This window comes from Narcine bancroftii, chromosome 13 (assembly GCF_036971445.1).
Source record: "Narcine bancroftii isolate sNarBan1 chromosome 13, sNarBan1.hap1, whole genome shotgun sequence".
NCBI lineage: Eukaryota > Metazoa > Chordata > Chondrichthyes > Torpediniformes > Narcinidae > Narcine > Narcine bancroftii.
In genome coordinates, this window is record NC_091481.1 from 27958877 (window position 1) to 27971129 (window position 12253).

General features: G+C 39.2%; 1 protein-coding gene across 3 annotated transcripts in view; it reads left to right on the forward strand.

Moving 5' to 3' along the window:
• ntf3 (neurotrophin 3) overlaps positions 1 to 12253 on the forward strand; it is a 33923-nt gene that overhangs the window by 12258 nt on the left and 9412 nt on the right. The window contains exon 1 of one of the 3 annotated variants that reach the window (XM_069907627.1): positions 11152 to 11307. The exons of the other annotated variants lie outside the window; for them this stretch is intronic. Coding sequence (XP_069763728.1) covers positions 11305 to 11307 — 3 coding nt within the window. The 5' untranslated portion in view covers positions 11152 to 11304. Of the gene's footprint in view, positions 1 to 11151; positions 11308 to 12253 lie in introns of those variants that run through there. 3 annotated transcript variants of the gene reach the window in all.

The window sequence follows — 12253 nt, forward strand, 5'->3', positions numbered from 1 at the left end:
CACTGGTTCAACTGTCATTATAATGTGTTCACAGTGACACCAGCTCCATAATTACTACATTCCAAATTTTAAACAATAGAGTGAGTTTATTCCCCAAACACTGGACTGAAAGGGGAAGCAGGGGATGGCAATGGATGGTTGGTGTTGATCGAGAGAGAGTTTGAGGATTTGAGGTGGCTGGGTCTTGGTGAATGGTAGGAAACTTGTCATAAGGATAATTATATACAGTATACAGAGTTTGTCAGGAGATTGATGGGAACAGTGTTAATGCTTCAAGTTGATTGAAGGGTCTTTGATCTGGAAAAGTTCAGCGTTCCCTTTCCACAGCTGCTTGAGCTGCTGAGTATTTCCAACATTTCCTGTACTTATTTCACATTTCCAGCATCTGTTGTTACTTGATTTCTAAAGGTGTGAGGGGAATTTTAGAGAGAAACTCAATGAGAAATGGATTGGATTACTTAGATGTTTTACTTCAATCAAAATCTAGGTTTTATGATAAAAGAGGAACCAAATGCACAAAAGGCGTCAGGGTGGGAGAGGTTTGGTGGGGGTGGGGTGTACAGGGAATTATAGAGGCCAAGTTATTTTTCCATTAATAGTTATTTAGACCATAGATGCTTAGAAAATTCAAAATGCACAGAAGTTTGACTTAATGCAAAGCTAATGCTTAACTTAGGTGGGGTGCCTAGCACCAGGGATCATAAGGACCAGAAATCAAAATAATTCTCTTCTCCAAGAGGGAAGTGAATCTTTGTAATTCTCTATCTGTGAAAGGTATGAAAGCTCAGATGCTGAACACATTCAGACAGAGATTGATATTAAGTAATGAGGAAATGAAGTGATATGTGGTTGGTGCAGGAAAGTAAATAGAGGTAAAAGATCATGTTATTGAATGATTATCTTATTAAATGCTGGAAAAGATATAGAGGGGTTGGGGGAAGTGGGGATTGTCTGGATTCAGGATTCACCTGTTTCTTCTTTTAATAAATATTCTTATGAAAATTCAAGGAAACAACATTTCAGGGGAGAAAACATGACAATTGGACTACATGCATCAGTCCTTGGGAAGTGTCATGTTTCCAAGGTAATGATTTCTAACTTGTAGGATATGAAACAAATTTCTAATAAAATTAGAGAGATACACTTATTGGGAAGAATGCACCAATAGGAACCAAGGGCACATATCAATAGGCAACAACAATCTGACAGAATTTCATTGACGCCTTCAAAGTTCTTGTAAAATCAGAAAAGGAGCAGGGGGAAGAAGAATAAATTACATAGAAACATAGAAGATAGGAGCAGGAGTAGGTCATTTGGCCCTTCGAGCCTGCTCCGCCATTCAATGAGATCATGGCTGATCTTAAAGTTCAGTACCCTGTCCCCGCCTTCTCTCCGTAACCCCTAATTCCCTTATACTGAAGAAATATATCTAATTCTCTCTTAAATATATTCAATGAACCTGCATCTACTGCCCTCTGTGGCAATGAAATCCACAGATTCACTACCCTCTGGGTAAAGAAATTCCTCCTCATCTTGGTCCTAAATGATTTGCCTATTATCCTCGAACCATGGCCCCGGGTTCTGGACTCCCCCACCATTGGAAACATCCCATCTGCATCCACTCTGTCCAGTCCTGCCAGAATTTTATATGTCTCTATGAGATCCCCTCTCAATCTTCTAAACTCCAGCGAGTACAATCCCAAATTGCGCAATCTTTCCTCATAAGTTATTCCTGCCGTTCCAGGTATCAGCCTGGTGAATCGCCTCTGCACTCCCTCCATTGCAAGAACATCCTTCCTGAGATAAGGTGACCAAAACTGCACACAATATTCCAGGTGTGGTCTCACCAAGGCTCTGTACAGCTGCAGTAAGGTATCCCCTTATTACTATACTCAAACCCTCTTGATATGAAGGCCAACATACCATTTGCCTTTTTAACCGCCTGCTGTACCTGCATGCTCTCCTTCAGTGACTGGTGCACAAGAACCCCTAGGTCTCTCTGCACTTCCCCATCTCCCAATCTATTGCCATTCAAATAGTCATCTGCCCTCCAGTTAACCTCACATTTATCGACATTGTAGTGCATTTGCCATGTATCTGCCCAGTCCCCCAATTTATCCAAATGACACTGGAGCTTCCTGACCCCCTCCTCAGTGCACACAACCCCTCCTAGCTTAGTGTCATCTGCAAATTTGGAGATATTACATCTAATCCCCTCATCTAGATCATTAATGTAAATTGTGAACAGCTGGGGTCCCAGTACAGATCCCTGTGGCACCCCACTGGTCACCGCCTGCCACTCAGAAAATAAGCTGTTTATCCCAACTCTCTGTCTTCTATCTGCCAGCCAGTTCTCAATCCACATCAATACCTTGCCCCCAATCCCATGAGCCTTGATTTTGCATGCCAGACATTTATGTGGGACCTTATCTAAGGCCTTTTGGAAGTCCAGGTACACCACATCCACTGGCTCTTCCCAATCTATTTTACCTGTCACCATCTCAAAGAATTCCAATAGATTTGTCAAGCACTATTTACCTTTTGAAAATCTATGTTGACTCTGTCTGATCCCTTCTCTGCTAGTCATATTACATCCTTAATAATGGATTCCATCATTTTGATCACTGGCCTATCATTCCCTGCTTTTTCTCTACCCCCCTTTTTAAATAGTGGGGTAACATTAGCTACCCTCCAATCCATGGGTACTGATCCTGAGTCTATCGAGTTCTGGAAAATAATTCTTAAAGCATCTGCTATCTGAATGTCCACTTCCTTAAGTACCCTAGGATGTAGATTATCAGGCCCTTGGGATTTATCGGCCTTCAATCCCTTCAGTTTCCCCAAGACCATGTCCTTAGAGATTCTGATTTCTTTCACCTCCTCCCTTGCATTAGTCTCTATGTTTCCCAACATCCTTGGGAGGTTATTTGTATCCTCTCTTGTGAAAACAGAACTAAAGTAAGAATTTAATTGGTCTGCCATTTCCTTATTCCCCATTGTATATTTCCCTGATTCTGACTGCAAGGGATCTACTCTGGATTTCACCAATCCTTTCCTCTTGACATATCTATAAAAGCTTTTGCAGTCGGTTTTTATATTTTCCGCAAGCTTACTTTCGTAATTTATTTTTGCTCTCTTGATTAATCCCTTTGTCCTCCTTTGGTGCATCTTGAACTGCTCCCAGTCTTCGGTTGCGGTACTTTTTTTGGCCAATTGATATGCTCTCTCTTTGGACTTAATGCTGTCTCTAATTTCCCTTGTTATCCACGGTTGAGTCACCTTTTTTGGCTTATTTTTATGCCAAACCGGTATAAATGATTTCTGCATGTCTTCCATTAGATCTATGAATGATTTCTATTGTCTATCCACCATCAACCCCACCCCCCCCCCATAAACACCACCCAATCAATCTTACTCAACTCCCGTCTCATACCATCATTATTTAAATTCAGGACCTTAGTCTCGGTTTTAATTTCTTCACTCTCCATGTCGAGTGAGAATTCGATCATATTGTGATTGCTCCTACCCAAAGGGCCTCGCACAACAAGATTGCTGATTAGCTACTTTTAATTGCATAATACCCAGTCTAAAATGGCCTGCTCCCGAGTTGGTTCCTAAACATATTGGTCTAGATAACCGTCCCGTAAACATTCAAGGAATTCCTCCTCCTCAGTACTAATTTTATTAATTTGGCTAGTCCAATCTATATGTAAATTAAAGTCTCCCATGATGACAGCTTATTGCACACTTCTCTAATTTCTCTTTTTATGCCTTCCCTCACCTCTACATTACTATTTGGAGGCCTATATACCACCCCCACTAACACTTTCCGCCTCTTGCTATTCCTCAGTTCTACCCATATAGATTCCGCATCTTCCGAGTTAATATCCTTTCTGTCAATCGTGTCGGTCCCTTCTCTCACCATCAGTGCTACCCCACCCCCTTTTCTTTCTTGCCGATCCCTCCTAAATATTGTATACCCCGGGATGTTAAGTTCCCAGGCTTGCCCACCTTGCAGCCACGTTTCTGTAATCCCAATCAAATCGTATTTGTTTGTCTCAATTTCCAAAGCCAATTCATCTACCTTATTCCGAATGCTTCTGAATGTAAGCCGATTTGTCCATAAATCAGAATGTCCATTTCCAATAGCTACCATATCATATACTAAGTATATAGTTAGTGTTCATTCATTTCATTGCATACTCACTCTTCAGAGTCCCCATGGATAAACCAATGGAATATATACACTCTACCCAGTCTTTAATACTTAACATGAAATATTTTGATATTATTATTATCATAACCAGCTTGAAAGAAATGTTTGAAAAAAAAACTTGTGTGATTTTAGATTTCCATAGGTCAGTTGATTTGTAACCCTCTGTTTGATTAAAGCGCTAGATTCTGAAACATGGGTGTTCAGCTCCGACTGATAAACATTTGTGAATAAAAATCTTTTGGTTGCAATTGTTGTTTCACTTGAACCTAAAAATATGATCTTACCTGGTTGTCTTATGGATACAAAGACACTGCCTTACTTTTCGTGCATGACTTTATAATATGTATTATTGTTCTTTCTTTTTTAATCTTTTTATTAAACTTATTATAAGTAAACAATAAATGAGGAGAATAGAAAACAAAATCAAATAATAAACATAGAAATGTCAATATATTGCAATACATAATTACAACATCTAATATTATAATATATTGAAAAATATTGTCACTTTCTCCTCAATTTGGAATATTCAAAAAAGAGAAACAAAATTGTTACAACCCCAACTAATCTACCAAAATAAACACACACACACACAAAAAAAGACTGGGCAGCCTAAACTAGAGTTCATTACAACAGATCAATAAAAAACAGAAATGCAGAACAGTGTTGAAGGTAAAGTCAAAATACAAATTAACTCAAACGAAAATGTTTTATAAAAGGACACTAAATCTATTCAAACTCAATGAAGATTTCAAAAGTGCAACTTCTATTTTTTTTCTAAACTTAAACACAACATAACTTGAGAAAACCATTCCATCAAAGTAGCATCTTTCCATTTTAAATAAAATGGCTCTTCTGGCCAAGAATGTAATAAAGGCTACAGCTCGATCCACCTCTGGAACTATAATTCCAAAAAGAGCAGTCAATGGATTAGGTTGCAATCTAATACCAAGTATAATTGACAAAGTCTTGAAACTATCTGTCCAATACAGAGCAAAACCAAAATATTATTCATGATTTACATTGATCACACATAGGACTAACATTAGGAAAGATACGGGCCAATTTTATCCTTTGACATATGAACTTGATATAGTGTAAGATGGTCCATAATATGAATATGATGTTCCACAAAACACTGAATTTCATGATTTGCTAATGACCATAAATTCTGATTCTGCGTATACTTCACCAAAAAAGAAAAACGCTAAAGATGGTGAAAATCTGAAATGTAATCAAAGAATGATGGAATTGCTGAGTGAGAGACATTATGTTGACATTTTAAGTAGATGACTTTTTGTTAGAATGTAGGAAAACAGACATGTTCTGAGTTGCAGAGGGGGAAACTAAATGAATGTCTATGATTTGGTGGAGAGCAAGAAAAGATAAATAAGAGAAAGTAGTGTCAGATGAGACTGGCTTGTGAGGGCTTGTTAATTGCAGCTAATTTGTCTGGAGAAGAGGGAGAATGAAAGAGAGAAAAATATTATAAAACAATGCTGAAAATGTGAGATACAGAACATAAAGAATGTAGGAAAAACCCAGCAGGTAGGCAGCATCTGTGGAGAGAAAGAGAGGAACTACTCACCCACCTGCGTGCCACACCTGCTATCTCCTGCTCCATATATGGAAAAATTTGGGTTCTCGCACTTGTTCTAGCAGGCAATGGACCAGTCCATCTCAGTCCCACTTTCCTTGTGTTGGTTCAAAGCCTTGTAGTTTACTTAATCATGATGGTTTCCCCAAGAATCCCTGAAAGTGCAGTGAGAGCTCCTGGCTCCAACACCCTGATAAGCAAGGGGGTTGATTGTTCTGACTGTAAGAACTGTAAGAGGTGCTAAAGCAATTCCTATCAGGGGCGAATCTGTCTGCCTTGCAGCAGGCAAAAGGAAATCTCGCAATACAACACTGTTTTATTAAATAAATTGAATCTTGAATCTTAACTAAGTTTTTTCTCTCTCTACCTTTCCTGCCTAGTCTACTGCATGTTTGGCTGTTTCTCATATAAATTATGTAAAATCCATAATTTTGTTACTAGACAGAAAAATCTGGAATCATGGAAGGGATGGTCCTTCAGAATGCTGAAGGGGTGGAGGGTTTGGTGGAACCTACAGAGGATGATTCATTTAATGTGGTGGCTAATGGTTGGAGGATGAAGACCATAGTATCTCAACCTTGGTCTGGGTGAGAGGACAGGGTGGGTGGGGGTGGGGGGAGAAATCAGAGAAGTGTTGAGAGCCCTGACAGCTTTGGTGGAGGGCTGACTACTGTTAAGGAGAAAGGAAGACATCTCATAAGTACTGACGTGAAAAGTATCATTCTGAACATGCGTGAATGAGTTGGAGAAACTGGGAGGATGGAATGGAGTCAGTTTAGGTTCGGTTTTTTGGCTCTGAGTGTCATTGACAAGGCTGATAACTATTGTCCATCCCTAAGGCCCTTGAACTGGATGACTTACTTGGCCACTTCAGGGGCTAGGTAAAATAGACTCACAACTATGACTAGTTATTGGTGGTTTTCCAAATTTTAGATTATTAATTGAATTAAAACTCCACAACTGCTGCAGTGGGATTTCAACTCAAGTACTGTATCTTGAGAGTTCATCTAAATCAGTGGTTTTCAAACTGCCCCCTTAAACTCCCATTCCACCTTAAGTAATCCCTATGCCATAGCTCAATGGTTCTCAACCTTTTTCTTCCCACTCGCATACCACTTTAAGTAATCCCTATGCCATCAGTGCTCTGGGGATTGCTTAAGATGGTATGTGAATGGGAAGGGAAGGTTGAGAATCACTGCTCTAGACTCAATCATTACTGAAATATTTTGCTTGAGAAAAATTGTCATTGGCCCATTTCCCTCAGAGTTATGAAACCATGCACATAATGAGTCAATGAGGTAGGATTAGAACAGTGGTTTTCAAACTTTATCTTTCCACCCACATACCACCATAAGCAATCCATTACTAATCACAGAGCACTTATGGCTTAGGGATTGCTTAAGATGGCATGTGAGTTTAGGGGGTCCATTTGAAAACCACTAGGGGAAGGAATATAAAATCATGAGATGCATAAATAAGGTAATAGTTATCAACATTTTTTCCCCCCAGGGAAGGGGAGTCTAAAACTAGAGGGAATATTTGAGATGTAATATTTAAGAGGGGTTTGAGGGCACTTTTATTGCACAGTGAGTGGTAGCTATGTGAAACGAGCTGCCACAGGAAGTAATAGAGGCAGGTACATAGCAACAATTAAAAGACATTTAACCAGGTGCGTGGATAAGAAAGATTTAGGGAAAATATGGTTAAAACACAGGCAAATTGAACTATCTTTAGTTTGATACCATGTCTGGCCTGGATTAAACCACTCATCTACAAACTAGGGGCAATTTATAGTGGCCAATTAACCAGCCCATCTACACATTTTTTTGGAATGTTGAGCATCTGGGGGGAATGCAGATGACCAGAGGAAGAATGTTCGAACAGCACTGGAGGTCAGGATTCAGAATCAGGATTTATTGTCATGAAGTCATGAAATTTGGTGTTTTGCAGCAGTAATCATAGTGCAAACATTCATATTATAAACATCTTATGACATTACTGTAAAAAATAAAATAATAATAACAATAAATATGCACAAAAAGTAAGGCAGTGCCTTTGGTTCATTGATTATTCAGGAATCTGATGGCAGTGGGGAAGAAGCTGTCCTTGTGCCACTGAGTGCTCATCTTTAGGCTCCTTTACTTTTTCCCCGATGGTAGCAGAGTGAAGAGGGGATGGCCTGGGTGGTGGGGGTCTTTGAGAATAGAGGCTACTTTTTAAAGACACTGCCTCATGTAGATATCTTTGATGGAGTGAAGGCTGATGCCTGTGATGTCGCAGGGTGAGTTAACAATCCTCTGGAGTTTATTCTTGTCCTGAGAGTTGGCACCTCCATACCAGGCAGTGATGCAACCAGCCAGAATGCTCTCCATGGTACACCTGTAGAAGTTTACGAGAGTCTTCAGTGACATACCGAACCTCCTCAGACACCTCTCAAAGTATAGCTGCTGGCGAGCCTTCTTTGTGATTGCATCAATGTAGAGCTGTATCAATTCATAGTGATATGTAACTTTATCTTAGGGGATTGCAACAGTTCTCCAAATCTCTTTCTACTGATTACAGTCTTTATTGGTACTTCAGATCATAATGTCCCATTATAATTCTATTATATATCAAGCATAATTAACTTCTCTACCCTCTTATATCTTCAAACTCATAGGAAGGAACTTCATAAGAAGGAACTAAACGAAAGTCCCTTCTTTTTTGGTGTGCCTGCCATTTGCATAAAATCCTTTCAAGTTAAGGAAGAAGTTGTGCCTCACCTTCAGAGAAAAAAACTGAAGTTTTTTTTCTGACTGACTGACTACAGCTGAGCCAGAACTGTAGCCCTCTGAATCCATGAGCGATAAATTACTGACAAATTATAAGCCATGGGGGCATCAGAAATGTATAATTAGATCTTGTGCAAAGAAATTCACTAGTGCTGACATGGACTGCAAAGGGCAGGTGCGAAGAAGGATCAGGGCTCACCCGCATGTTGCAATAACAAGTTGCCCTGTTTATGTTGGAAGCTTGGCTAGGTAGATATTTAAATTAGCGGAGCTGAGTATGTTTGTTACAAGCACTTACATAATTCTGTTTCCTTTTGTGAGACAATTTCAAGGACATCAAGATGAAAGTTCTGACTGTCATAATCAATTTTAAATCAGTGAAATTACTCAAATGTGATTATATTGCTCACCAGATGTTTTGATTTTGAATGGTTTCAAAGGAGGTGAGGCACAATATTACCAGGCATCATGGAATTAATATAGTTTAATAATTGTTATGAATAAACATGACAAGACTATTCCTGTGCTGTATAGGATTCTATCATAACAAATAAGAATATTTGTCATAGTTATGTATTTCCTATGAGCTGGTATTGTGGACCATTTAACCATGTAGCCAAACCAATCACAAGAACATATTACAGGGACTTGCAATTATGTGGAGTCTGAGACACAAATCAATCACAAAACATCTTCCAGCAAGCAAAAATAGAAAGAAAATTTGCCCTCCTGAAACAAGGACAGAGTTGAAATGGGCGAACAAATAGTTGTTAAACTGACAAATTTCAAGCAGGATCTTTCTGCGGCTGGAGTGATTTTCCACAAGCAAATTTAGAGAACATGGATGAATGTAGAAATATAAATATGAATGTTTATGAAGGGACATGTGAAGCACACATACACAAATTTGGCGAGCATACTTCATTTGAATGAGTGATGAAATGAGCGTGGGGCAAGTAACTACCACTGTTCATGTTGCTGTTGATTGATCCAGAGAGAGGAGTGAGAAGATACATAGTCAAAATTACCCGTAAAATAAACAGGCAAAATATTTCAGTGGTTTATAAGAATTCCCATCAGTTTTCATGGAACATAGTAGATCATTTTAGATACTATGCAATTTTAATATACAATTTTTTTTCTTCATATTGATTCTTTGTATAGATCAACCATTCTCAACCTTTTGTCTATGCCACCTCCCCTGCCCCCCCCCCACCCCTCCTCCCACCCCACAACTGCCCGGACTCTGGTCAAAGTTTATGAGCCCCCTCCCCTGTGAAACAGTCAAGTTTTGGTTTCTGCCATGCATTTCTTCTACGACGACAGTAAAAAAAAACCATAAAGAATATACGTCTTGTGTAAAGTGAAAATAAAACAAGGCTTTTACTTAAATTATGCTGTGGGCTCCAAGGGAGGGGGCCTGTTGAGAATGGCTGGCATAGGTGACAACTCAGCTCTCTGCAGCAGAAAGTTATGAGTTCAAGTTCCACTTTAGGGGCCTGCATAAAAGTCTGAGCCTGATGCATCAGTGCAAAGTCAGTGTTTGTTTCTCTTAGATGAGGCATTAAATTCTTAGACTTTTCAGGTGATGGTCAAAATTCCTCTGGTACTCAATGAAGGAAGAGCAATGGAGTTTCCCTACATATCCAGATAATGGACATCTCTAAAATTGATGGTTGTGAGACATTAATGGACATTACTTCCCATCCTTTGATATATCTTCTAACTCGTAGGAAATTTTCCTCAGTGGGTTTGCATACATCATCTTTGCTTCTGACATGTTGGAAAGCTTTGATCTTGTAACAGTTTGATTATGGATGATATCATAAATTGATTTTTTTCCCAAGAAACTCACCTTTACTTGCTTTGATGCATTCTTAAATATACAATAACACCTTCTAGAGAAATGTTTTTGGAAGAATGTTCTTGGTTGAAGGAGGAGGAGGAGATTTTGAGTTCATCTGGGGGTGTAATGTAGCTACTGATACAGAACCATCGAGCTGAAACATCAAATCTACTCTTCATTCCACAGATGCTACCTTCTGTTCTGAGTGTTCCCACTGTTTCTGTTTTAATTCTCTGTGATAACCCAGGAGGCTTCAGACTTTAATTGCAATCAAAGAGAATCCAATGTGTATGGTTGTTTTAGAAACACAGTTTGTGCATAGAAAGACAGAATACTGGAAATTCCCAGTAGGTTGGGCAGAGAAACAGAGTTAATATTTCAGGTTGATAACTTTTCATCAATTTTTTTTTAAGTTAGAAGAAATGAGATGGCAAGGTTAGCGCAATGCTGTTATAGGGCCAGCAACCGGGGTTTGAATCTGGAGTAGTATAAAAGGAGTTTTTTGCGTTCTCCCTGCATCTGCCTGAGTTTCCTCCAGCTGCTCCAGTTTCCTCCGACCATTCAAAATGACCCAGGGTTGTAGGTCAATTGGTGTAATTGGGCAGCACTGGTTCGTGGGCTGAAAGAGCCTGTTTTGAGCTGTAAGTCTAAATTGAAATTCAAGCATATTTTAAATTGCTGTGTAGGGGAAAGACCAAGTAAGCTAAGAGAACATTGTAAAACAAATAATAATGTTTTGCTTTATATTTCCAGATTTTTGGATAAATTGGTGAGAACTTTGCTAATATTATTGGATGAGAGGCACTTTCTTAAAGTGTCCTGATGGAAATGATGTGGCACAAATCCAGATTGAATTGTTTTGTTCCCAAAAAAAATGGTAATGAGACTGTGGTTTAATATTTGCATTGCTTGAAGAAGGCAGACTGTAGTATTGTAGGAGCATGAAAATGGATTTGAAGTTAACCACTTTAGATAAACGGATGTATATTATATGCACAGGTGCTTATTGTTATTGTTGAGTGGGGATGGGATGGAGGATCAATGTCCTGCAAATGGTTGACATCTCTAGATATGGTCATGCACATGTCCTCAAAGTACCTCAGCAAACAGCCCTCTCCACCTCTGTTAACAATAAACAGTGTTTTAAAGGACATGTGGATACTTGGATATTTTGCGGTGTGATTTTTTTTTTCTCTCCCTCCGGCTTCCTCATGGCATTTTTTCATCCTTGCTAATACTCCTACACTCGCTCATAACAAATGCAGGTGAGAAATTTAAAAAAAAACAAATGTCATTGGATAAGCAATCAGCAAGGAAAACTGCTCTATAGAATGAATGTCATGCATTGCCCCATCCCCAACATTTGAAACTGCTTCACTGATAGGCCATTGGATGATTAAGGGAATAGTTTCAAGCTGCTTAAAACATTCAACATATGTGTGCTGTTGAATTCAATCAAACTGGAAGAAGCCGAGGTCAGGCTGCGACCCTTGTTTGGAGGGATTTATCCGCCTGCAGCTTACTGATGTAGATTGGGGGTTCAGCCTTTTGGTTGCCTGTGATAGTACAGATTCTATCACCAATGTGTATATGTACATATGTACAGATTGTCGTGTAGGATGACTGTGATTGGCTGAGAGTGTAGCCTCACCTACTGGCAGGTCTTAAAGGATTGCTCCTAGCCAGACCAGGTCGTTTTGGACTGGTCGACCTACTTTGATATGTTCCAGTCTTTTAGTTAATAAAAACCTTGGTTTGGATCAACAAGTCTTTTGTTCTTTCGACGCGCATTACATTGCCAAAGACAAACATTGCAACGTAAC